The sequence below is a fragment of the Carlito syrichta genome, unplaced genomic scaffold (genome assembly GCF_000164805.1).
Source record: "Carlito syrichta isolate Samal-C Ts95f unplaced genomic scaffold, Tarsius_syrichta-2.0.1 Scaffold315469, whole genome shotgun sequence".
NCBI lineage: Eukaryota > Metazoa > Chordata > Mammalia > Primates > Tarsiidae > Carlito > Carlito syrichta.
Window position 1 is genome coordinate 104,927 of NW_007259565.1, and position 25,097 is coordinate 130,023.

At 41.2% G+C, this 25,097-nt stretch overlaps 1 protein-coding gene across 2 annotated transcripts in view; it reads right to left on the reverse strand.

Annotated features, from left to right (window-relative positions):
- Nucleotides 1-15,969: 15,969 nt before the first annotated feature.
- DHRS9 (dehydrogenase/reductase 9) overlaps nt 15,970-25,097 on the reverse strand; it is a 28,291-nt gene continuing 19,163 nt past the window's right edge. For both annotated transcript variants that reach the window (XM_008072842.1, XM_008072843.1), the window contains exons 4-5: nt 21,481-21,644; nt 15,970-16,594 (exon numbers count right to left, since the gene is read on the reverse strand). In XM_008072842.1, coding sequence (XP_008071033.1) covers nt 16,371-16,594; nt 21,481-21,644 — 388 coding nt within the window. In that variant the 3' untranslated portion in view covers nt 15,970-16,370. The remainder of the gene's footprint in view (nt 16,595-21,480; nt 21,645-25,097) is intronic.

The window sequence follows — 25,097 nt, forward strand, 5'->3', positions numbered from 1 at the left end:
CCGGCTATATACCACCTTTTAAAAAAAAAAAAAAATTTTTTTTAGTTGGGGTCTCGTCTAGGCTGGAGTGCAGTGGCACGGTCACAGTTCACCGTAGCTTCGACCTCCTGAGCTCAGGCAATCCTTCTGACTCAGCCTCTGGCATAACTGGAACTACGGGCATGCACCACAATGCCTGGCTAACCTTTTTGTTTTTGCAGAGACAGGGTCTTGCTATGTTGCCCAGGCTGGTCTTGAACTCCTGGGCCTCTTGCCTCGACCTTCCAAAGTGTTAGGATTACAGGCGTGAACCATTGCATCCAGCTTATACAACTAATTTTAACAAATCAGCACATGTTTCTGATAACTCTACACACATACAACTAAACTAGCTAAGGACGTCGAGGTTGCATGTTGCTCCAAGAACCCTTTCAGTCTCATTTGCCCTGTGCTAACCCTGGGGCTGCCTCTGAGCAAGGTCTGAAATGTAGCTCAAGTTCATCTTGATGTCTGTTCTCTCCCCTTTCAGCCTCTGCCTCCTTTCTTCTTGTCAGAGGCTACGGCAAGCTTTCAAGTCTTGAAAAGATAAAATTTCAAGCTTTTGAGAACTGGATTGAGAGACATTTGACTGATTGTTTCCTCAGGTTTTGGAGAACTGCTTATCTATCCATATACTGGCATGTGTCATGTTTGAGGAAAGCCCCCACCCCAATCAGAATCTGCAAATGTCAGCCACATTAGCAAGCTCAGCCTCTTATTGCCTGAATCCCGTCTCCAGCATCCCCAGCCCAAGGGTTGTCCTTCCTGTGCTCACCCCCCAATAATGACTGCCCTTCAGTCAAACTAGTGGTGCAAAAATCCCCTTGTATGGTGCTGAGCTTGAACACAAAGTAACTTTCACCCATGATCCCCGCCCTACCATTGTGTGCCCTCCAATATACGTTTAACTCCGTTCCACAGGGAGATCCCTGCAAGTGAGTTGTGCTGTCTCCCTTCAGCCTTTTCTTCGAAGTGGACAACCCCAGCTTCTCTAGCTAACCCGGACTTCAGGTAACCTGATCTCCTGCAACCAGTTCCAGGATGTTTGTGATTTCGTGAGGGTGGGGTTCCCAAAAGAGAATGCAATTTTTACTAGTGCTCTGAGCAGCTGGGAGCCGACATAGCCATCACCACCCTTACTCTACATGTTGTGAATTTAAAACTTAAGCCAAGACGAACGCATCATTTACTTTTTCTTTCCTTGTGAGAGCAAGGGGGGGATAGTTACCTCACATGGTTACATCACACTGTTGGCTCACTTTGAGCTGATTATTGCATAAAATAACCCAGTTGTTTTCACAGCGTGGCTCTGAATGCCATGTGTGCTTTTTTGGAACCACGGCAGAGTCTTGAATCTTTCCCTGTTCCAATCCATCCTTCTGGAAAGCCCATGGTTAGAACTCGCAGAAGCGTTTTAGACCCAGAATCTGTCTTCTAATGTATTCCCTGGGTGGATTAACAAGCTTGCCTTTGTCTCCATGTAAACCAGTGATATAAATCCTCCTCCTGGGGACAGAACTCAGATCAGATTCTGATCTACTTTGTAGGTGAAAGGGTGGTCAGTTGGGAGGAGAGAGGGATGCAAAGGAGACTTTATTGCTTGGTGGGTTTTCTGACCAGGATGCTTCTATTTATTTCATTCAGAGTGAGCCTTGACATTTGTAAGTGTCGAGATACCTGTTTGTATTTCTGCTCATGAAAAAAAGGTCTCATTTCTTAGAAGGGTGTTTGCAGTGGGAGGTGGGAAGTGAGGAGAAAACTGAAAAGAGCCTGCCTGTATATGCTACCCACCATCTCTCTTGGGGTCCCAGAGTCTGGGGAAGGAACTTGAGGATCGCTGGCCGGGAGGCTTGTCTAGTGTTTTCAGTATTCAGAGTTGTGGACTTTCTCAGTTTGAATAGCCCGAGTCCCAGAAAAAACTTTAAACAAGAATGTTGGCTTTTAAATAACACTTTCTGATTTTTTTCTTTTCTTAGTTGCTTATTTTTGAGAACTAGTATTTTATTGAGTGAGAATTTGGGAATCTGAGATTATTAGGCATGAAAGGCTCATGGATATTGGACTCCTTATTTGTAAAACGGGACAATAAAAGTACAAGTTGTAGAGAAAGTACATAAAGGGAATTCTGGGTAGACTCTGGCTCATGTTAAAGAGTCAATGGATGTGAGCCATTATTATCATGATGGCAGTAGAAACAAGAGACCTTTCTTCCTCCCCGCCCCCCATTAATAAATTTTGGGGTCAAAAACTATAAAGAATGTTCCAGTAACTAGATATAATCAACAAGGTAATTAGAAGGTGGTGACCTTCCATTCTTTAGTGGTATTGGAGCAGAAACTTGTCATATTGGGAATGTCCTGAGTGGATGTGTCTCTGTGAGACAGATGCTGGGCTTTATGACCTCTTCCAGCTAAATCAGAAAGTCCAGCCACTGACTAGTATTTTTTTTAGATTACAACGTGGTAGTCCTGGGAGGCCCTGACTTAATCTGACTGAGATCCCCTCATTTCTCTCATTAGTATCCAGGGCTAGCTGTTGCCAAAGGACAATTTGCTCATTATTTGTTGAAAAAAAGTACAGCCATTGGGAAGCTTTTGTGGGACCCTAGTCTTCTGTCCTTTTTCTTTTGTCTAATCTTAAAAACTGAAAGATTCAAAATGTTAGTCTGGATCAGGATAGCTGATCTAAGGCCTTAACTGAGATTAGCAAAATGTGATTGCAAATAAATTTCTAAAACAACTAACAACAATAAAATAAACAAAATCCATAACAACAGCAACAAAAAAGAGACAGAGAAAGAGAAAGAAAGAAGAAAGGAAAGAAAGAAAATCTGGAAATCTAGTTAGAAAACTTCAAGGATTTCAGGAATGATGTGTAAGGACTTTGGTATTTTATCCTAAGTGAAAAAAATTAAAAACAGAATATAAGAAAATGAAAAGCATATTTTTGTAAAGTGCTCAAAATTACACATCACTCCTATGCATCATTATTATTGGCTAAGAAAGACTAATGTTAGGTTAAATTAATAATGGTCATGTTTTTGTAGAACCAGTATCAAAGTTTAGAGAAATACTTTGTAAGGTTTAGGTTCTGTATAACATAGCACAGTGGTTCTGAGCACAGGCTCCAACATCAGGCTGCCTGGGTTTGAACCCTGTCCCATAGTCACTAGCAGTGTAGCTTTGGACAAATTGCTCACCTCTTTGTGACTACAATTCTCCATCTCTAAAAAACACACCTGAGATGTCGTTAGGATGAGATGAAATTATGCATGTGATGCATAGTAAAATGCATTTACTACCTGACCTATACTAAGTATTAGATGACCATTACTATTATTTTTCTTATTTTACCCATGGGAAGCAAGATGATTTAGATTATCTGGTTCATAATCCAGGCACCAACATCCATTGGAAGGCATCATACTCAACTTATAGTTACCACAGCCAGAAGGGAAAAGCAGATCCAAAGGACTGAAAGTAAATATCTTATCTCTATATGGGATAGAATGTTTTTTTGCACAGAATGTGTGCTATGTCTCTATAGCAGAATTCTTTCCCTTTCCAGTTTCTCAAAAGGAATAGAAATGGAACAGTTTGGGACACTTGCTGGTTGTAGAATGTGACAATGCGCTCTACTGCCCTCGCCTGAACTACTGCACACTGGAGTGCTGTTTCCAGGGACCAGTCAGGCAAGAGCTGTGATCTGGTTCTTTCATGAGCAGGTGCTTTATGTGAAAGAAAACTTGGAAACTCTGCTACACCAGAATCTGCATTTAGGTATTTTAGTACCTCATATACAAGGATGGAAATTACTTGTATTTTCTTTTAAAAAATGGATCAGAGTCAATCTAACCCATCCTCTTCAAGTTACCCCTGATTTTCTTTCTATCACTGTAAATAGATCATGCCTATTTAAGAGTTTTTATCTCAGGAGGTCGGGAAGATGGCGGCTGAGCCATTCGGACTCTGTGAGTCCTGCTGTGAGTGAGTGTATGGAAAATTTTGTGTATGAGCTGGTGAGTGAGTGGGTGTGTGAGTGGCTGACTGAGTGAGGGCTAGGGAGCAAGCAACTGGGTCTCTTCTGGTGTAGAGTCTGGTGCCACAACTGCTGAGCTTGGACTCTAGTGATTCCCGGGATGCAGAAGCTGAGCACCGTTTTTTAAAAAAATCCACAAAACCCTTCCTGGGGAGAAAACGCTGGGAGAAACTGACTAAGTGGGAGCTCATAAGCAAGTGACCAGGGCCCTGGTGCAACAGCTGGTGCTGCAGCTTCTCTGCTTGGTCCCTGGCTCTTCCCAGGTCGCAGAAGAGCATCATTTTTTAAAACAGACAAAAGTTTTCCTGTGAAGAAGTGGCGGGGAGAAACTACTGCCCCAGGCTCTGCCTCACCACTGCAGCAGAAGAGTCTGCCAGCTCCAGACTTTGCCTCATCACTTCAGTGCCTGGTTGGGCACTGGCAGCAGGGGCTGCAGAGGTACCCAGAGGCAGAGTCCCACTGAAGAGGACGGGGAGAGTTGCCCTGCCACCATCTTGAAGGCAGGGTGGGAGAGTGCTCTGACTTGCTCACCATGGAGCAACAGACTGATCTCTGTGACTGGGGTTGCTCATGACCCAAAGGGAATATTCTGGAAACATGAACTTCGCATGGACCTGAGGTGTGCTGAGTCCTAAGTGCCCTACCCCCTTCCCTGATCCCGCTGGGACAAAGGGTGTGGCCAGAAAAGGAGGAGGAAGAACTCCAAAGAGATCAGTGGTGAATCTGGGGCTGACCCAACCCCTTCCGCCTCAGCAATCCTCTGAACGTCAGACCCACACAGCTAGGCCACAACTGAAAGGGACAAACCTAGGCAGAGCCTGGACATCTGTCCCAAGAGGAGAACTTCATTCCAGGATAGGCCTAACTGGACACCCCCAAGAATACATACCTGAGAAAAAGACAATCCTGCACCTCCCCACCAGAGGAGATCTCCCTGACCATATGAGAGTGGGAGGGGAGGACTGCAGTCCCACTCACTTCCACTACCCTTCCCCCTTCCCTGCTGGGGACTGGGACACTGGGACAAGAGCGAAAGAGGTGGAAGCACAGCAGGAGAGACCAGATTAGAGGAACAATTACAGAGCCTGCCACAAGAGGGCAGGGGTTTATTTTATTTTATTTTATTTTATTTTTGAGTTGGAATCTCACTCTGTCACCCAGACTGGAGTGCAGTGGCACGCTCCCAGTCACCGCAGCCTTGACCTGCTGGGCTCTGGTGATCCTTCTGCCTCAGGCTTCCAAGTAGCTGGAACTACAGGCATGCTCTACCACGTCCAGCTAATTTTAATTAAAAAAATTTTTTGCCTGTTTGTTAGTTCATCTATTTAAAAAATATTTTTCCTTTGTGCATGAATGTGTATGTGAGGGTTTGCTCTGCATCCCCTCAAATTTTTTTTTCTGTTTCTTTCTTTTTTGTTGTTGTTTCCTGCTTATGTGTATATGTGAATGATTGAGTGTTCATCTTTCAATTTTATTATTGCTAGTCTATTTTGCTCTTTTGTTTTTCTGTTTTTATTTTTATTTATTTTATTTTATTTATTTATTTTTTTTGAGTTGGAGTCTTACTCGGTCGCCCAGACTGGAGTGCAGTGGCCGCTCCCGGCCACCGCAGCCTCGAGCTGCTGGGCTCCGGTGATCCTTCCGCCTCAGCCTTCCGAGTAGCCGGAATTACAGGCACGTGCTACCACACCTGGCTGATTTTTTGATTTATTATAGAGATGAGGTCTCACTGCCCAGGCGGGTCTCAAACCCACGGGCTCAGGCAATCCACTCACCTCAGCCTCCCAAAGGCACGGGATTACAGGCTGAGCCACCGAGCCTGGCTGTTTTTATTTTTTATAGTTTAAGGTGTGTGTCAACATATGTGTGAGGGTTCAATCTGAACTCCATTTTAAAAAATTTTTTCTGACCTTTCTGTTTTTCTTCTCCATTCACTTTGTGTTAGGTGTGTATGTGTGTGTGTGTGTGTGTGTGTGTGTGTGTGTGTGTGTTCAGCTTTCTGGTTTTTTTTGTTGTTTGATTTGTTTCACTTTGTTGTTATTTCAGTTTGTTTTGGGGTGTGTGTGTATGTCTGTGTGTTCAATTGTTTTTTGCATTGGTTTCTGCTTTGCATCATCAAATAGAGTGGTGTGGGGAGTGGGTCTCAGGGAACGCATACCACAATCAGTGAACATTGTAATTTGCAAGTAGTTTCTGAATCCTAGCCCCCATCCCCTACCTTATTCAACTTTCAAAAACTGCGAGAGACAAAACTTCCCACCCTCAGTCCTTTTTTCAAAATAGAACAAATCCAAGCCAGGCTCGGTGGCTCAGCCTGTAATCCCATGCCTTTGGGAGGCTGAGGTGAGTGAATTGCCTGAGCCCGCAGGTTCGAGACCCACCTGAACAACTTGGCGAGACCTCATCTCTACAATAAATCAAAAAATCAACTGGGCGTGGTAGCGCATGCCTGTAATTCCAGCTATTCAGAAGGCTGAGGTGGAAGGATCGCCGGAGCCCAGCAGGTCAAGGCTGCGGTGGCCGGGAGCGGCCACTGCACTCCAGTCTGGGCAACAGAGTGAGACTCCAACTAAAAAAAAAAAAAGAACAAATCCAGAGGCCAGATCAGGGAAGAATAGAGGACTGAGCAAACATCAGAAGGGAAAGCTTCTACCACTGACACTGAATAGCAGAACTAAAGAGAAAAGCAAGAGATCTGTCACAAATGAAGAAAAACCAAAGAAAGACCACAGGCAATTTCAAGTGTAACAAAGAGAAAACTCCTGAAAAATCAGACCTTGGAGCCCAAACAATGGAAGATGCCAACAACTGGACCCAGAATATGACAGGGATTAGGGAATGGATAGAAAGAGTGAATAAGACTCAAGAAAGACAAATTGCAACATTGAAAAAACTTGTAACAGAGATTTTGGTCATAAAAATTTTCATCCAGGAACTAAATAACAAGATGACAAACATGGAAAGCAGAATTAATCAAGTTGAAGAAAGAATCTCAGAACTTGAAGACCCGAACATGGAATTAACCCTATCTGTAAAAAACATAGAAAGAAGGCTCAGAAAGAAAGAACAAAGCCTATCAAGAGGCTGAACCTATACCTGATTGGTATCCCAGGAGAAGAAAGGGAAATGGAGAACAACTTGGAGCAAGTATTTCAGGAGGTAATCCAAGAAAACTTTCCCCATCTCACCAGAGATGTGACCAGCCAAGCACAAGAGATACAGAGAATCCACATAAGACATCAAATGAGAAGACCAACTCCTAGATACATAGTAATTCACCTACACAAAGTAGACATGAAAGGAAAAATCCTAAAAGGAGCAAGAGAGAAAGGCCAGACTACCTACTAGGGAAAACCAATCAGAATAGTAGCAAACACTACAAGCAAGAAGGGACTGGATTTCAATATTCAAAGTCCTGAAAGATAAACAATTTCAACCAAGAATTTCTTAGTCAGCCAAGCTCAGCTTCATCAGTGATGGAGAATTAAAATCCTTTCCAGACATCCAATCCCTAAGAGATTATGCAGCTTCCAGACCAGCACTATAGGAGACATTTAAAAAGGTATTATGCACAGAGGAAAAAAAAAGAATGACCACACACTTCCCAAGAGAACAGCAGAGAACTGAATAAGTAAAGAATACAAGTGCAACAAGAAACTTGAAAACACACACATACATCAACCCCAAAGCCAAAAGAATCACATTTCAATAATCAGCCTGATGTGAATGGACTAAATGCACCACTGAAAAGACACAGAATAGCAAACTGGATAAGAAACCATGACTCAGTGATTTGCTACATCCAGGAAACTCATCTCACCACAAGGGATGCACACAGACTCAAAGTTTAAGTATGGAAAACGAGTTTCCAGGCAAATAGATCACAAAAGAAGGCAGGAGTTGCAATCTTAATATCAGACAAAACAACCTTTAAGCTATCAAAAATTTTTTAAAGATACAAAAGGACACACATAATGATAAAAGTTTCAATCTATTAGCAAGAAATATCCAGCCTAAACATATAAGCACCCAACACAGGAGCACCAGTATTTATAAAGCAACCAGGTAAACTAAAAAAAGCTGTTGACTCTAACACTATTATAGTAAGGGACTTGAATATCCCCCTAACAGCCCTAGATAGGTTATCGAGGCAAAAAATCAACAAGGAGATCCAGAACCTAAACTTGACACTTGACTAAATGGACTTAATAGATACCTTCAGATTATTTTACCCAACAACCACAGAATATACTTTCTACTCATCACGACATGGAATGTACTCCAAGATCAATCACATCCTTGGCCATAAATCAAGCATAAACAAACTCCATAAGTTTGAAAAATTGCCATGAACCTTCTCAGACCACAGTGGAATAAAAATAAATATCAACACCAACAACATTTCCCCAAAGCCCACAAAGACATGGACACTAAATAGCATGATGCTGGACAACTACTGGGTCAATACTGAAATCAAAGCAGAAATTAAAAGATTCCTGGATCTGGGCTCGGTGGCTCAGCTTTGGAAGGCTGAAGTGAGTGGATTGCCTGAGCCCACAGGTTCAAGACCTGCCTGGGCAACTTGGTGAGACATCATCTCTACAATAAATCAAAAAAATTAGCCAGGCATGGTAGCACGCTCCTGTAGTTCCAGCTACTTGGAAGGCCGAGGCGGAAGGATAGGCGGAAGGATCGCCGGAGCCCAGTGGGTCAAGGCTGCAGTGACCGGGAGCGGCTACTGCACTCTAGTCTTGGTGACAGAGTGAGACTCCAACTCAAAAAAAAAAAAAAGAAAAAAAGAAAAAGATTCCTGGAAACAAATGAAAATGAAGAAACATCTTACCAAAACTACTGGGATGCCATGAAAACAGTCTCTTAGAACTTTAGATCTCTATGAGCACACATCAAGAAAATGGAAAGATCACAAGTGGAGAACCTAACAAATCACCTAAGGGAGCTGGAAAGAGAACACCACCAAAACCCCAATTTTAGCAGAAGAATTCGAATCACCAAAATAAGGACCCAAATATGGGACAAAGAAAACAAAAATATCATAGAAAACATCAACAAAACAAAAAACTGGTTATTTGAAAGAATTAACAAGATTGATGGACTCCTAGCCAGAATGATCAAGAAAAAGAGAGAAAAAGTCCAAATAAACACAATCAGAAATACAAAAGATCAAATTGCAACTGAACCAAAGAAACACAAAGAATTATCAGAGATTAATATGTACACCTATATGGAAATAAACTTGATAACTTAAATGAAATGGAGGACTTTCTGACATCACATAGCCTCCCCAGGTTGAAACAAGAAGGCATTGAGACACTAAATAGACCAGTAACAATACAGGAAATTGACTCTGTTATATGAAAACTACCTACCAAAAAAAAAAGCCTGAACCGGATGGCTTTCCAGTAGAATTCTGTAAAACTTATAAGGAGGAGCTGATACTAATCCTATTGAAAGTATTCCAGACAATTGAGAAAGATGGAATTCTCCCCAAATCATTTTACAAAGCTAACATCACACTGATACCCAAACTGGGTAAAGATCCAACAAAAAAAGAAAACTATGGGCAAACATCCCTTATGAACATAGATGCAAAAATCCTCAGTAAGATTCTAGCAAATTGGATCCAAAAACACAGCTCAAAAATCATCCACCATGACCAAGTAGGATTCATCCCCAGGATGAAGGGCTGGTTCAACATTCACAAGACCATAAATGTAAGTAAATACATCAACAGATATAAAAACAAAAACCACATGATTATATCATTAGATGAAGAAAAAGCTTTTGATAAAATCCAGCATCCCTTCTTGATAAAAACCCTCAAACACCTAGATATAGAAGGAGCATACCTCAAATTAGTAAGTGCCATTTACAGTAAACCCACAGCTAACATATTGCTAAATGGACAGAAACTGGAAACATTTCCCCTGAAAACTGGAATAAGACAAGGCTGCCCACTCTCACTCTTCTTATTCAACATTGTGTTGGAAGTCCTAGCTTGGGCAATTAGACAAGAGAAGGAAATCAGGGTATCCAAATAGGAAAAAGAAGAAGTCAAGTATCCCTCTTTGCTGATGATATGATCCTATACTTTGAAAATCCAATAAAAATATGTCAAAAACTTGCTTGCACTGATAAAGGACTTTGGCAGTCTCAGGGTACAAAATAAATGGGCAAAAGACAGTTGCAATCCTATACAGTAACAACAAGCAGGCAGAGACCCAAATAAAAAACACAATCCCATTCACAATAGACACACACACACACACACACACACACACACACACAAGAAATACCTTGGAATTTCCTAACTAGAGAAATGAAAGACCTTTACAATGAGAACCACAAAACACTGCTCAAACAAATCCAAGAAGACACAAACAAATGGAAAAATATTTCATGCTCACGGATAGGAAGATTCAACATTGTTACGATGTCAATCCTACCAAAGTCAATCTACAGATTCAATGCAATATCCTTTAAATTACAAACATCATTTTTCTCAGACCTGGAATGACAATACAGAAATTCATATAGAAACATAAACGGCCACAAATAGCCAAAACAATCCTTAGCAAAAGAAACAAAGCAGGAGGTGTCACACTTCGAGACTTCAAAATTTACTATAAGGCTACAGTAATCAAAACAGCCAGGCGTTGGTACAAGAATAGGCATATAGACCAATGGAACAAGATAGAGATTCTGGAAGCAAAGCCTCGATTTCTCAACCAACTCATCTTTGACAAAGCCTCCACCAACAACAGCCACTGGAGAAAGGAGAACCTATTCAGTAAATGGTACTGGGAAAACTGGCTGATCACGTGCAGAGGATTGAAACAGGACCCCTCCCTATCACCACACACAAAAATTAACTCTAAATGGATCAAAGACCTAAACGTAAAACCTCAAACTATAAGAAACTTAGAAAATGCAGGAGACAACCTTATGGAAATTGTAACTGGCAACCAATTCCTGATCAAAACCCTAAGTGCCCATACCATAAGAAATAAGATAGACAAGTGGGACCTCATCAAACTGACAAGCTTCTGCAAAGCAAAATAAACCATCAAGAGAGCAGGAGACAGCCCACAGAATGGGAAAAAATATTTGTCAACTGTATATCCAACAAAGACCTAACATCTAGGATCTCAAATGTGTTGAAAGGAAAAAGCAAGCACCCCCATTAAAAAATGTGCAAAAGACATGAGTAGACACTTCTCAGAAGAAGATATATGGGCAGCCAACAGACACATGAAAATGTGCTCAGACTCACTCATCATCAGAGAAATGCAAATCAAAACCACATTGAGATATCACCTAACCCCAGTAAGAATGGCCATCTTTAATAAAACAAATAATAACAAATACTGGCAAGGATGCGGAGAAAAAGGAACACTTTTACACTGCTAGTGGGATTGCAAACTAGTGCAACCTCTTTGGAAGACAGTGTGGTGATTTATGAAAGAACTAGAAATTGATCTTCCATATGACCCAGCAATTCTCTTATTGGGAATATATCCGGAGGAACTCAAATCATTCTACAAAAGATACCTGCACACATATGTCTGTTGCAGCTCTATTCACAATAGCAAAAACATGGAACCAAACATGCTGCCTATCAAAGCTGGCCTGGATTAAAAAAACATGATACATATACACAATGGAATATTATGCAGCCATAAAGCAGGACAAACATATGGACTTTGCAGCAATTTGGATGAATTCAGAGTCGATCATACTCAGTGATCTATCATAGAAAAAAAGAACAGAGTGGCATATGTTCTCATTCATAAGCAGACCTTGAAAAATTATCATAATACTATAAGAAAGGGATTGGCAGTGGGAAACTACCAGGGGAGGGGTGATGGGATTGGCAGTTGAGGGAAACTGCTACGGGAGGGAGGGGCACACCTCATCAACAAGGGTACCTGCATAATCAACGTTTGTATACCTAACCCTGAACTGTATTCCACATCTTTAAAATAAAAAATGGATCAGAGTTGAGGAATAATGTTAGCCTTAGAAATATCAACAGAATTTTCTTATTTTTCAACATGCAAAAATTCACAAGACCAGCTTTGTCCTTATAAACTAGGGCTTAGATTAAGTTATCAAAATAATTTCTAAATATCAAAAAACTTTTCATTTTGAGAATATTTAGCTATTTTTTCCATACTGATGGAATTGTTATCTCTTATGTTCTTGAGAACTATTGGGATTAATAGTGTGGAGAAGACCAAAATGGATCATTTTACTTATACATTTACTGGAAGTGTTCCTCATTAAATATTCGTCTTGGTTACCCACAGAAGTTATGGAGTTTCTGGAGACATTTTAAATAGAAGAGATTCTTTTTAGCCACATTTTAAACAAGTCTTGCCTGCAGGCAGAGAAATGGACTAAATGATTTCTGGGCCTCTCTTTTTCTGTGACCCAGGCAGGCTTAGCACGGAGGCAGATTCCTTCGCATTGTCTCTGGACCAACAGGTCATGGGAAATCACTATGGCAACACTGCCTAGTCTCTGAGGGAAGATTGATAACAGAGCCAGAGCTAGGGGGCCTTCAGGAAGTACTTAAAGGAGTAAACAAATTGTAGGAGTTTGACTCTACTGACACATGAATATCACACCTAATGGGGTTGGCAAGCTTGATCTTAAGTGTATAGACTGTCCCTTAGTTAGAAAGGCTAATATAGACTGATTTCTGCACTTATTTAGTAAATATTTATTGAATAATGGTCTACATGCCAGAAATGTGCTCGGTAAGGGGATATAAAGATAAGCAGAGCATCGTTGTTCCTGACTTCATGGAGCTTACAATTCGATATAAGAGATAAATATTAACTAACTTTCCACACATAGGCAAGTATATAACTATAGATTGCTGGGCTCGGTGGCTCAGCCTGTAATCCCCGCGTCTTTGGGAGGCTGAGGTGAGTGGATTGCCTGAGCCCGCGGGTTCGAGACCCGCCTGGGCAGTGAGACCTCATCTCTACAATAAATCAAAATCAGCCGGGCGTGGTAGCGCGCGCCTGTAGTTCCAGCTACTTGGAAGGCTGAGGCAGAAGGATCGCTGGAGCCCAGCAGGTCGAGGCTGCGGTGGCCGGGAGCGGCCACTGCACTCCAGTCTGGGTGACAGAGTGAGACTCCAACTCAAACAAAACAAAACAAAAACAAAAAAAACTATAGATTGCGATGAGGTTTCTGAAGCAAATTATAGGGCATGTTGAGAGTGTATAAGGTAAGGACCTAGCTGGACGAAAAGGTGGTGGTCAGGATTTGGACTTGTGTGTAGGGATGAGGAAACTAGATAACCAGGTAAGACGACAGCTTTCTAAGGAGAAGCATGACAAAGGTCCTGAGGTTGCAAGGTGAGGAGATGAGTGGTCTAAAATGAGGCTGATAAGGCGTGCTGGGGCAACAGGGTTCACGTCACACATTTAGTCTTTGGCCACGGTGCAATGGGAATGCGTTGAAGGGTTTAAGATAGTGCGCTGGGGAGGGGAGTAGAATAATCAGATTTTAATTTTGAACAATTAAAATGGACTAAAGTGAGGAGAAGTCATTGAAGGTACACAAGGGTAGATATGCTGTAGTTGAGACAAGAAATGATGGTAGCTTGAACAGATGATCGCAATAGAGATAGGAGAAGTAGGTGGACTCCAGATCTCTTTAGGAGATTAAAGTGACAGTAGCTGGTGCTGGACTGGGGAAAGGGTAGGTGGAGTAGGGGAGTTAAAAACTCCAGGTTTGAGTATATTGTGGATTCCTAGACAGAGTAACAGAGGACATAGTTGGATTTTTAGATCGGATCAGAGGGATAGTTTGGAAGGTTCTTCTGGTCCCTCCAAACTAAGTGAGGAAAGAGTTTCCACACTAGATGTGGTAGAAAACAACATCTTAATTCATCTTGGCCGTAGTGTCCTGGAGAAAATTCCTTAAGCCTTCCTGAGTATTGGTCTCAGCCTTTGGATCATATCCAAAACATTCTGTGAAGGGAAGAAATCATATCCATCTTATTCCTTATTTTAGGCCAGAATTTATATAAGAATGCTCAACATATTCATAATATGTCTCCAAAATGTTTATAGATAAAAATTTGACAGCTATTTCCCCAAGAGTACAGAGAATAAGGCATGATGGCACGAAGGAGAAAAGTCTAGCAACCCATGCCTGAGATGCTTGATGCAGTGACATCCTGATATTTCTCTTCCCTTTCTCCCTCTCTCCCTCTTTTCCTCCCACACAGGTCTTGTGCCTTTGTTCACACTTATGCCTCTACACTTTGACCACCCACCTTCTTATTTAGTTAAAAACCCTTTTAAAGTTGCTTGGGTGAATATATTTGGTTTCATTTTGGAGTAATACCATGCTTGGTGACATTTGTTTTTGGATTAGATAAAAAAGGAAGTTAACAAACTGTAGCCACTTGAAAGAATGAATAAAAAACTCAAGTCTATGCAAAACAAAGAAAACAACACAACTAGACAGGCTCCCAAATATGACTAGAATGTTTGGAATGTCAACAAAGGAGGTTCTTTTAGATTCTAAAAGTCTTGGCATCCTTGGGAGGTCTGGAAAGTCAGGGAGCAACTTGTCATATATTCGGAAGCAGTGAAATGAACCCGAGATCTGGGAATTCAAGGTGAGAAGAGGCCCCAGCAAACAACACTGGTGAATTTCAGCTCCAAGAGTACGTTGTGAGGTGGTTAACTGCAGTCAGAATAAATCAGAGCTCCACAGGTCAACTGCCTCTGGGATGAGGACCAAGATGGGGATGGCCTCACAGGCAGGTCATGACAATCATTGAGCTAACTTTGCCTGAGAATTCTTCTGACTCTTGTGAGTTTTTCGTTTTCATGTGAAAATTATGAGTGTATCTTCTCTCAGAATTATGATACATATGTCCAGGTGGACTGATTCCATTGGTAATTTGATTTTTCGGTGACTGATATGTTGTAAACTTGAGAGGAGGAAATCGCCTCCCAACCAGATGTTTCCAGAATATGAATGAAAGTGAATAGACTTAATGATACCTTCACATGGACATGGTTTCAAGCAGCAAATATTAAATATTTTCTTCACAATACATTAAGCTTATGTGTGTGTGTTTGTGCACTCACACGTGTGTACTAGATTATTTCTCCAGCTCTTTTACACCAACATTTCTGCAGAAAATGTTGACTTCTGCACTCCTGTAAACCTTCAGCACACCTTTGCAAGTGGCACAGGCTGCTGGAATCTGGGGAAACATCTGTTTAGGGAAATGTTTCTTTTGGGTGGGGTGTGGACCAGGGTCAATCCAATTTAGAACCATGAATATGAACAAGATTCAGATCTAAGCTCACTGTAACTGTAGGCTAAAGAGAGCCTTTTAATTTCACTCTATGTCTTCATGGGGCTTCAGAGACACTTCAAATGCAGGGCTTCCCACCATTTCAGGTATATGCTGTAGCACATAGTCTGGGACTTGTTGTTTTTACAATCGACAGAATGAGCTAATTGTCCTATATTTTTCTTCTTTTGGAATACTTAGTGACATTGTTATTACATCTTTCTGTCAGAAAACTGTGTGTATATCAATGCTTACAGTGGCCTTGAATAGGATGTCCATCCTCTATAGCTCTCTCTAGAATAGAAAGACTTGTCTGGGAATTTCTCTACCAGCATCTATATACATATATAATATATGTTTTTTTCACTCCTTTTAGTCCTTTACATGTCTTTTTCTTCTCTTCTATATGCAGTTCTACCTAGTGTTTTTCTAGCTTCTACCAGTGTCACATAAGGCTTCATCCCCTTCCTTTTCCTGTCCCCATCAAAGCGTATCAGTTCTTAAGAGTTCTATTCTCAGCAAGATAACAGAACATGTCTACTATACTTCTGAAAATATTCTTTACTTATCTCTTAATATTTAGATAAGAGCCAATATCTAACGGCTAGTGGTTACCCTAAATGCTGGAAACTATAAGCATGTGGCAGGCAGTGCCAGAGATCGTTTTGGACAGGGAAGACTTTCCAGTGTTCTTACATCATGCTAAACAGGTAAAGCCTTAATATGGGGCAGGACTTGCCTCAGTGATGTGCCATCCTGGCCCTTCTTTTCAAAGAAGGCTTGAGAAGGGACCATGGGACATCACCAGTGGTGGTAGGAATGCCCCTCACTTCTTTTAAACAAGAGATGTATACTCTAAATGAGTCCCATTTGGATAGGGAAAGAATGGGATTGAAAAGGAGCCATGTTCTTGAAATCAGTCAATCTCATAGCCTGGGGCAGGCATTTGTGGTCAGCTGAGTCACACTGCCGTGGGATTAGCCAGCCCTACTTTCTGTTTCAACAATAAAAAGTCTTGCAAAACTGCTGGCATATGAGACAGAGGTATCCAAAAAGTCTTGGCATCTTTTCCAGCAGCATAACGAGTCTTAGGGAAGAGACTTGTTAGAGCGTGGTCCATGCACTCTACCACCAGAGAGAGATCCATGTTCACGAAGGTTCCAGTGCCTTTCAGCTTGTCTAGACCTAAAAAAGGAGACAAAAGCACATTTACTCCCTGAAAGAAGGAGAAAAGCAGAGTGGAAGGCTAGAGTACAAAAGAAAGAATGTGTGTGAGGGAATTTATTCTGAATTGGCCATTATAATTGAGGCCAGTGTGATGATTCTCTATTTCTTCTTCAGAAAAGCAAGTAGTGCTTTTTTCAGACTACTGCTCTCTAACTTTGAGGGCAGTGGAATCTCCTAGAGAGCTCACTGAAACCCAGATTCCTGGATTCCACCTCCAGAGTCTCTGACTCAGTAGGTATGAGGTGGGATCCAATAATTTGCATTTCTAACAAGTTTCCAGGTGATGCTAATGCTACTAGTTCAGGTATCAAACTTTGAGAACCACTGCTTTAAAGCAATGAGGGAAAGATACTTCATAAAGCTCATGAATCCCCTAAGTCTAGGATGTTATGGGTTTGATTTCTAATTTGTCTTAGGGGATTACTGTGTTTATAGAAAATGTGGATGTGCATGTGCTTGTGCGTGTGTGTGCATGCATGTGTGGATGCAAGAGTGCACTCATATATATCATATACCTCTATAATTCTGTGAATAAAGAGAGAATCATTCCCATATTCCCTGACTCAGGAAGCTAAAAGTATCTCAGGTCTCACGCAAATGAAGTGTTTGAGTAATGAGCTAAGGTACCTTTAGAGTGGCAGGTATTTTACAAGGGATCGGTAATGGTTTCGAACCCTAGTCTCTTAAAAAAACAGGGTTGGTGAAACTGGTTCCACATGCAGAAAAATGAAATTGGAATCTTATCTCACACTATATAAAACTCAACTCTAAATGGGTTAATGATTTTTTTTTTTTTTTTTGAGTTGGAGTCTCACTCCGTCGCCCAGACTGGAGTGCAGTGGCCGCTCCCGGCCACCGCAGCCTCGACCTGCTGGGCTTTGGTGATCCTGCCACCTCAGCCTTCCGAGTAGCCGTAATTACAGGCATGCGCTACCACGCCCGGCTGATTTTTTGATTTATTGTAGAGATGAGGTCTTGCCAAGTTGCCCAGGCGGGTCTCGAACCCACGGGATCAGGCAATCCACTCACTTTAGCCTTCCAAAAGTGCGGGATTACAGGCTGAGCCACCGAGCCCGGCTTGGGTTAACGATTTAAACATAAGACCTGAAATTATAGCACTACTAGAAGAAAGCATAGGGAAAAAGCTTCTTAACATTGGTCTGGGCAATTATTTTTATTTTTATTTTTTGGATATGACTCCCAGTGGGGTTGTATCAAACTTAAAAGCTTCTGCACAGCAAAGGAAGCACTTTAAAAAGTGAAGCAACCACCTATGGAATGGGAGAAAATATTTGTAAACTGATGTGGAGTTAATATCCAAAGTATGGAAGAAATGCAAACAACTCAATAGCAAGAAAATAAATAACCTGATTAGAAAATGAGAGAGGGATCTGAAAAGACAATCCTCAAAAGAAGATATAACAACAGGTACATGGGGGAAAAAATGTTCAATATCACTAATCCTCAGGAGACACAAATTAAAACCTCAATGAGATATCACCTCACACCTGCCAGAATGGCTATTATCAAACAAATAAAAGATAAAAAGTTTGACAAGAATGTAGAGAAAAGAGAACCCTTGTACACTGTTGGTAGATAGGTAAATTAGTATAGTTAGTATGGAAAACAGTCTGAAGGGTGTCCCCAAAATTCAAAGTAGAACCATCCGGTGATCCTTTCCTTTTCTTTTCTTTTTTTTGAGTTGGAGTTCCACTCTGTCACCCAGGCTGGAGTGCAGTGGCATGCTCACAGTCACTGTAGCCTCAACCTGTTGGGCTCAGGTGATTTTTGTACCTCAGCCTTCAAAGTAGCTGGAACCACAGGCACACGCCACCACTCCGGGCTAATTTTTAAAAAATTAATTATAGAGAAGAGGTCTCACTAAGTTTCCCAAGCTGGTCTCAAATCTCTGGGCTCAGGCAATCCTGTTGCTTCCTCCCCAAAGTGCTGGGATTATAAGTGTGAACCACTGCACCAGGTTCTATGATCCTTATTATACTCAAAACATACGTGAGATGTGACTTCCCAAGGGAAAATCTGTTATTTTAAAGTTTTCTTTCAACTTCAGGTTCCACTAACCCCAAGTTGTTCAAAGAACACAATAAGTCTTAATGGCTGTTTAAAATTTCTTCTACCCTAGACTGGAAAACGAAGAAAAGAGGACCTTAAATTTGTAGTCTACTTTAAGATTGAGAGTTTGGTCGATCTCTGGATCCTGACTTGAAAAACTCCAGTAAGAACCACCAGTGTAAAATTGGGTTCAATGCCTTTTGGTATTTCTGAGACAGAACACCTGCACCAGAGACCAAGTCAAACATAATTTGAGATGGAAGTTGGTGACGTATTCATAGGCATTTAAAAATATCAACGTTGACTGGGCTCGGTGGCTCAGCCTGTAATCCCAGCACTTTGGGAGGCTGAGGTGAGTGGATTGACTGGGCCTGTGGGTTCGAGACCAGCCTGGGCAAATTGGCAAGACCTCATTTCTACAATGAGTCAAAAAATTAGCCGGGCGTGGTAGCACACACCTGTAGTTCCTGCTATTTGGAAGGCTGAGGAGGAAGGATCGCCAGAGCTAAGCAGGTCAATGCTGGGGTGGCCATGAGTATGCCACTGCACTCCAGTCTGGGCAACAGAGTGAAACTCCAACTCAAAAAGTAAAAATAAAAACAAAAATATCTATGTTTATCAAACAAAGAGAACTCTTTTAAATGAGGAACTTTTTTTTGAAGTATCAAGTCTGAAGGGTTAAGCTCAGTCTTAGACTGAAACTGTCTAGAAACTTCAGAGTTAGTAAGTAAAAAATGGAGCATGTAATGTCAGCGGTTCTAAATCTACAGTGGTAGGTCAGTACAGGATGTTTGTCAAACCAGACACTTTAGTCGATATACACGAGACGGAACCCATCCAAAAGCAGAATTATCTTTTGGAGGGTGAGACTCTTGTAGTAGTACGCTTGAAATTTGTTCCTCCAGATCAAATCGTCAACCAAAGTTTTTATCTGGGAGTTTTGAGAAGGTTGCATCATGATTTGCAGAAGAAGCATCTGAGTTGTGGCAAATGAGTGACTGGTTCTTCCACCATGGCAACACACCTATCTAAACTGCACTGAATGTTCAACTGTTTTTGATTTTTAAAAAAATGGCACGACCCTGTGCCCCACCCTCTCTGTTCACTCACTCTCTCCCCAAGCAACTTTTTTTTGTTTCCCTGGATGAAAAAAGTCATCAAAGGGAAACATTTTGCTGATGTGGAAGAGGTGAAAGAAAAGATGGCAGAGGCACTAAAAGGCATCAAAACTGACAAGCTCAAAAACTGTTTTGAGCAGTGGAAAAAGCATCTTTTTAGTTGTATTACATCAAACAGAGAGTACTTTGAAGGTGACAAGTTTAAACATGTAAGAATAAATACACACATTTTTATTAATAAATTCTGGGGCTTTTTGTGTGGGTACGTGTGTGTGTGTGTGTGTGTGTGTGTGTGTGTGTGTGTGTGTGTGTGTGTTTGAGGTAGTGGTGGTTGGAGAGTTAGTCATTTTAAACACTTCTCCAGGTGGCTCTGACTTGGCTCTTGGCCCTACCTTGAAAACTCCTGACCTTGAACCTTGCCATAGTTGGCTGTCTCAAGCCCAGTGATCAAGAGGCAAGATCACAGTTTAAAGCAATAGAGTGACACATCAGGAGTTCAGTAAGTGTGTGAGGAATATCAAGTAAATTTTAACAGGGTCAGGAAGTTTGCAGAGGAAGGAGAGGATACAGGAAGTTTGACCGAAGTCCTTAGTGCCTTGTTCATATTATAATGCAGTGGCCTGTAATAAATTGCAGAGTCAGACTGTCTGAATTCAAATCTAGATCTTCCACTCACTAGCTGTGTAAGTCAGGTAAGTTACTCCTGTATGCTGCTATTTCTGCAAAATGAAGATGATAATAGTATCTACATCATAGTTTATTTGGGAATTTCAAATTGAAGAGTCCATGTAAAGCACTTAGAGTGGTGACAAGTACCTTGTAAATGTTTACTATATGTTAGTCACCATTATGTAAGCTTTATTATTACTCTTCCATCCCTGACTCAATCTCTTGACTTATGTTACCTCTCCTTCCATCTCTCCCTCCACATGTTCCTGCTCCAGAAAGTTTCCACCCAAATAATTCCTTCCTGTCCTTTAGGCCTATTCAAACCTGACCAGTCCCATTAAAGCTTTTTAGCTGCCAATGCTCTTTTCCTGGTCTGAATTCCCTAGGCAATTAGAGACCATACCATCCAGCACTGCTTCAGGGTTGCTGGGTTACAACTAAGAAGTGAAGGAGCAGTTTTCTTGTATGCTGTATAATCTCATGTTTTACAGTCTTATTTAGTTACTTTGGGTCAGTTAGATTATAAACTAGTTAAGGATCAGAGACTGGATCTTCTCTATCTTTTGTAACCTCTATAAATCCTTGAACAATGTTGAGTGAGTGGTTGGTGCTTAATAAAAAGAGGAGGTTTGGCTGAGATGAAGACTGTGGGCTCCAGGCCCTGGCATGACCAAGAGGAGTTATAACCTTGAGTAGGCCATTTCACCTTTCCAACCTTCTGCTCCGGACTCTAGCAATTCTTTTGAGGAGTAAATGATAAAAGGTGCTTAGCATGGAACTTGGCACTTAGTAAGTGGTCAGTAAATGCTTATAAACACTCAGAAAAGCAGGAGATGGCACTAAAATTAATAGGGATGCTGATCCACATTCGAGATTCTTATTGGTGTGTTACTCTGGGAACCTTGTGTTTTCATTTATGTTTGAGTCTCCTTCAAGCTGCCTAGGACAATGAATCTCAGATGACAGTGGGTCTGCCCAGAAACTCACTTTTTTCAATGTAACCTTCTCCATATTGTTGCTTGATGTCTGGAGACAGATGCTTCCAAATGGCAAGTTTTTTTTCCGCTGCCTTTACTGGATCTGACAATCCTGTTTTGAACAATCCTGGCTCAATGCATGAGACGTGCACACCAAAAGCTTTCATGTCCCGTCTGTGAAAAGAACCCATTGAAGATATTTAATCCAGGTTTATTTATAGAGCATTTGCTATTTGGGTGACTATTTACTCATGAATCTTTTCACGGAATCACAGAATTGGGTCCGTTGGGAAAAAGTATCTTGTTCTATCTTCTCATATTGCAGATGAGGAAACTGGGGTTCAGGATGGTGAGTGAGGGCTGATTAATGGCAGAACAGGAAGGGGATCTGGGTGGACCTATCCTCAGTCCAGTGTTCTTCTTCCTAAGCCATGCCCTCTTCCATAACCTCAGGAGCATTGGGTCAAGGCCAGGTTTCTCCTCAGTACCTAAAGTACCTGTGGTGAAATGGTCTCATGACTGGCCTGGATGGACAAGTTTACCTCCATTCTAGCTAGCAGTGTGAGGAGATTGCAGCAGAGATGTAGATATACCGAAGGACACGATGTGATAATCCCTGGCATGACTAACCTGCTCCCTATGCTGCTGAGTGAGCTTTTTCATCATATTGTTGCAGAAAATTCAAAGTCAACTCATTTATTGGACATTGAAGCTTTAGAGGAAATCTGGTGTCCCTTTTTTTAGAGCAAACCAATGTGCAGATGCTCCTTGACTTTAAATGGGGTTACACCCTGATAAATCCATCATAAATTGAAAATATCATTAAGTCAAAAACACATTTAATACACCTAACTACTGGACATCATGGCTGAGCTTAGCCTGTCTTAAATGTGCTTAGAGCATGTACATTAGTTTACAGTGGGAAAAAAATCATCTGGCAACACAGGGCACTGTAGGATTTTGGTTGTTGACCCTTGTGATCCTGGGGGCTGACTGGGAGCTGTGGCCTCTGCCCAGCATTGTGAGAGAATACCATACCACATATTGCTGGCCAGGAAAGATCAAAATTCCAAATTCCTTTTTTTTAAAAATTGGACTCAGCATTTTCTTTCTTCCTTTTTTTTTTTTTGAGTCATGGTCTCACTCTGCCATCCAGGCTGGAGTGCAGTGGTATGATCATGGCTCACTACAGCCTTGACCCTCTGGGCTCAGGTAATCCTCTCACCTCAGTCTCCCAGGTAGCTGGGACTACAGGCATGTGCTACCACACCTGGTTAATTTTTAAAAAAATGTTGCAGAGATGAGGTCTCACTGTATTGTCCAGGCTGATCTCAAACTCCTGGGCTCAGGAGTTATCCTCCATCCTTGGCCTCTTCCCTCCTTGGCCTCCTAAAGTGCTGGGATTATAGGTGTGAACCAACATGCCCTGCTCCAACTTCTAAGTGTAGTTTCTATTGAATGCATTTAACTTTTGCACCACCATAAAACTGAAATATCACATTAAACCTTCATAAGTTGGGCACTACCTGCATTGCAGATCAGTGTATGAATAATCATTCCCTAAATTTAATTTATATTTCTACCAGGAATACATAAGGAAATAATTATTCATTTTATAGAAATCTTCACCATAAGATTTTTTTAAAAGTTCTATTAGTGAAACTTAAGATGTGACAATTTTTTCTTAGGTTCTGCTTTCTAGCAACATAACTATTGTAAAGTCTGAAATATATTTTATTAAGAATGCAAACTAACTTTACTTTGAAATATTTCAAATGGTATGTTACCTGCATTAAAATAAAAAAGGTTATTCTCCAACTTAATTGTATCAGACATATTGTCTGATCTCCTTTGGATCTTGGAAGTAGCAGTACCAAGAGGGTATTTGGAAAGACTTGTCTCCCCACCCATTCCTGAAAATAATATTCAGTCCGGGGACAAGTGGCTTCAGCCACCCAAATAAGTTCACCTAGTGTAAAACCAGTGTGAAACCAGTATGTTTACTGGGAAAATACAGCTTTAAGGAGTCTAGTCGTCTCTCAATTGAACTGCTGCTCCTAAACCTTCCTATATAGAGAAATTCTGGAGCTGCCATTGGACAGCAGTCTATATACATAACACTTCCCATACTAGTTCCATGATTCATAAAGAAATAAACACTCATTACTGATTACTTTTAGGCATGGTATAGCTGCATTGCTACTCTCACAAACTCTTTAGCTGAAATCTCTCTTAAAAGTGAGTATGTCTCTAAGCACATATACTAACATTTTATTATGATACTGCTGCTTGTAGCGTGGAACAAAAGTCGGTCGAGGAATCTAACAAAAGTTCTCCATGACCTTGCTACTCAAAGTATGATGCTAAACTGTGGGCAGCACTAAAACAAAAACTACATAATTATATCATTAGATGCAGAAAAAGCTTTTGATAAAATTCAGCACCCCTTCATGATAAAAACCCTCGAACATCTAGGCATAGGTGGAACATACCTCAAAATAGTAAAAGCCATCTACGAGAAACCCACAGCCAGCATACTCCTAAACAGACAAAAATTGGAACCATTTCCCCTGAAAACTGGAATAAGACAAGGATGCCCACTCTCACCCCTCCTGTTCAACATAGTTTTGGAAGTCCTAGCTAGAGCAATCAGAGAAGAGAAGGCGATTAGGGGTATCCAAATAGGAAAAGAGGAAGTCAAGTTATCTCTCTTTGCAGATGGCATGATTGCATACCTTGAAAACCCAAGAGAATCAGCCAAAAACCTCCTTGCATTGATAAAGGACTTTGGCAAAGTCTCAGGGTATAAAATAAATGAACAAAAGACAATCGCATTTCTATACACCAATAATAAACAAACAGAAACCCAAATAAAGAGCACAATTCCATTTACAATAGCCACACACACACACAAATAAATACCTTGGCATCTTTCTAACCAGAGATGTAAAAGAACTTTACAATGAAAACTACAAAACACTGCTCAAAAAAATCAGAGATGACACAAACAAGTGGAAAAATATTCCATGTTCATGGGTTGAAAGAATCAACATTGTTAAGATGTCCATTTTACCTAAGGCAATCTACAGATTTAATGAAATACCCATCAAATTACCAGCAACAGTCTTCTCAGACCTAGAAAAAACAATACAGGAATTCATATGGAAACATAAATGACCAAGAATAGCCAAAACAATCCTCAGCAAAACAAAAACAAAAAAACAAAGCAGGAGGTATCACACTCCCAGGCTTTAAACTTTATTACAAAGCTACAATAATCAAAACAGCCTGGTATTGGTACAAGAACAGGCATATAGACCAATGGAATAGAATTGAGATTCCAGAAGCAAAACCTCAATTTCTCAACCAACTCATCTTTTTTTTTTTTTTTTTTTGAATTGGAGTCTCACTCCATTGCCCAGACTGGAGTGCAGTGGCCGCTCCCGGCCACCGCAGCCTTGACCAACTGGGCTCCGGCGATCCTTCCGCCTCAGCCTTCCAAGTAGCTGGAACTACAGGCGCACTACCACGCCCGGCTAATTTTTTGATTTATTGTAGAGATGAGGTCTCGCCTGCCCAGGCGGGGTCTCGAACCCACGGACTCAGGCAATCCACTCACCTCAGCCT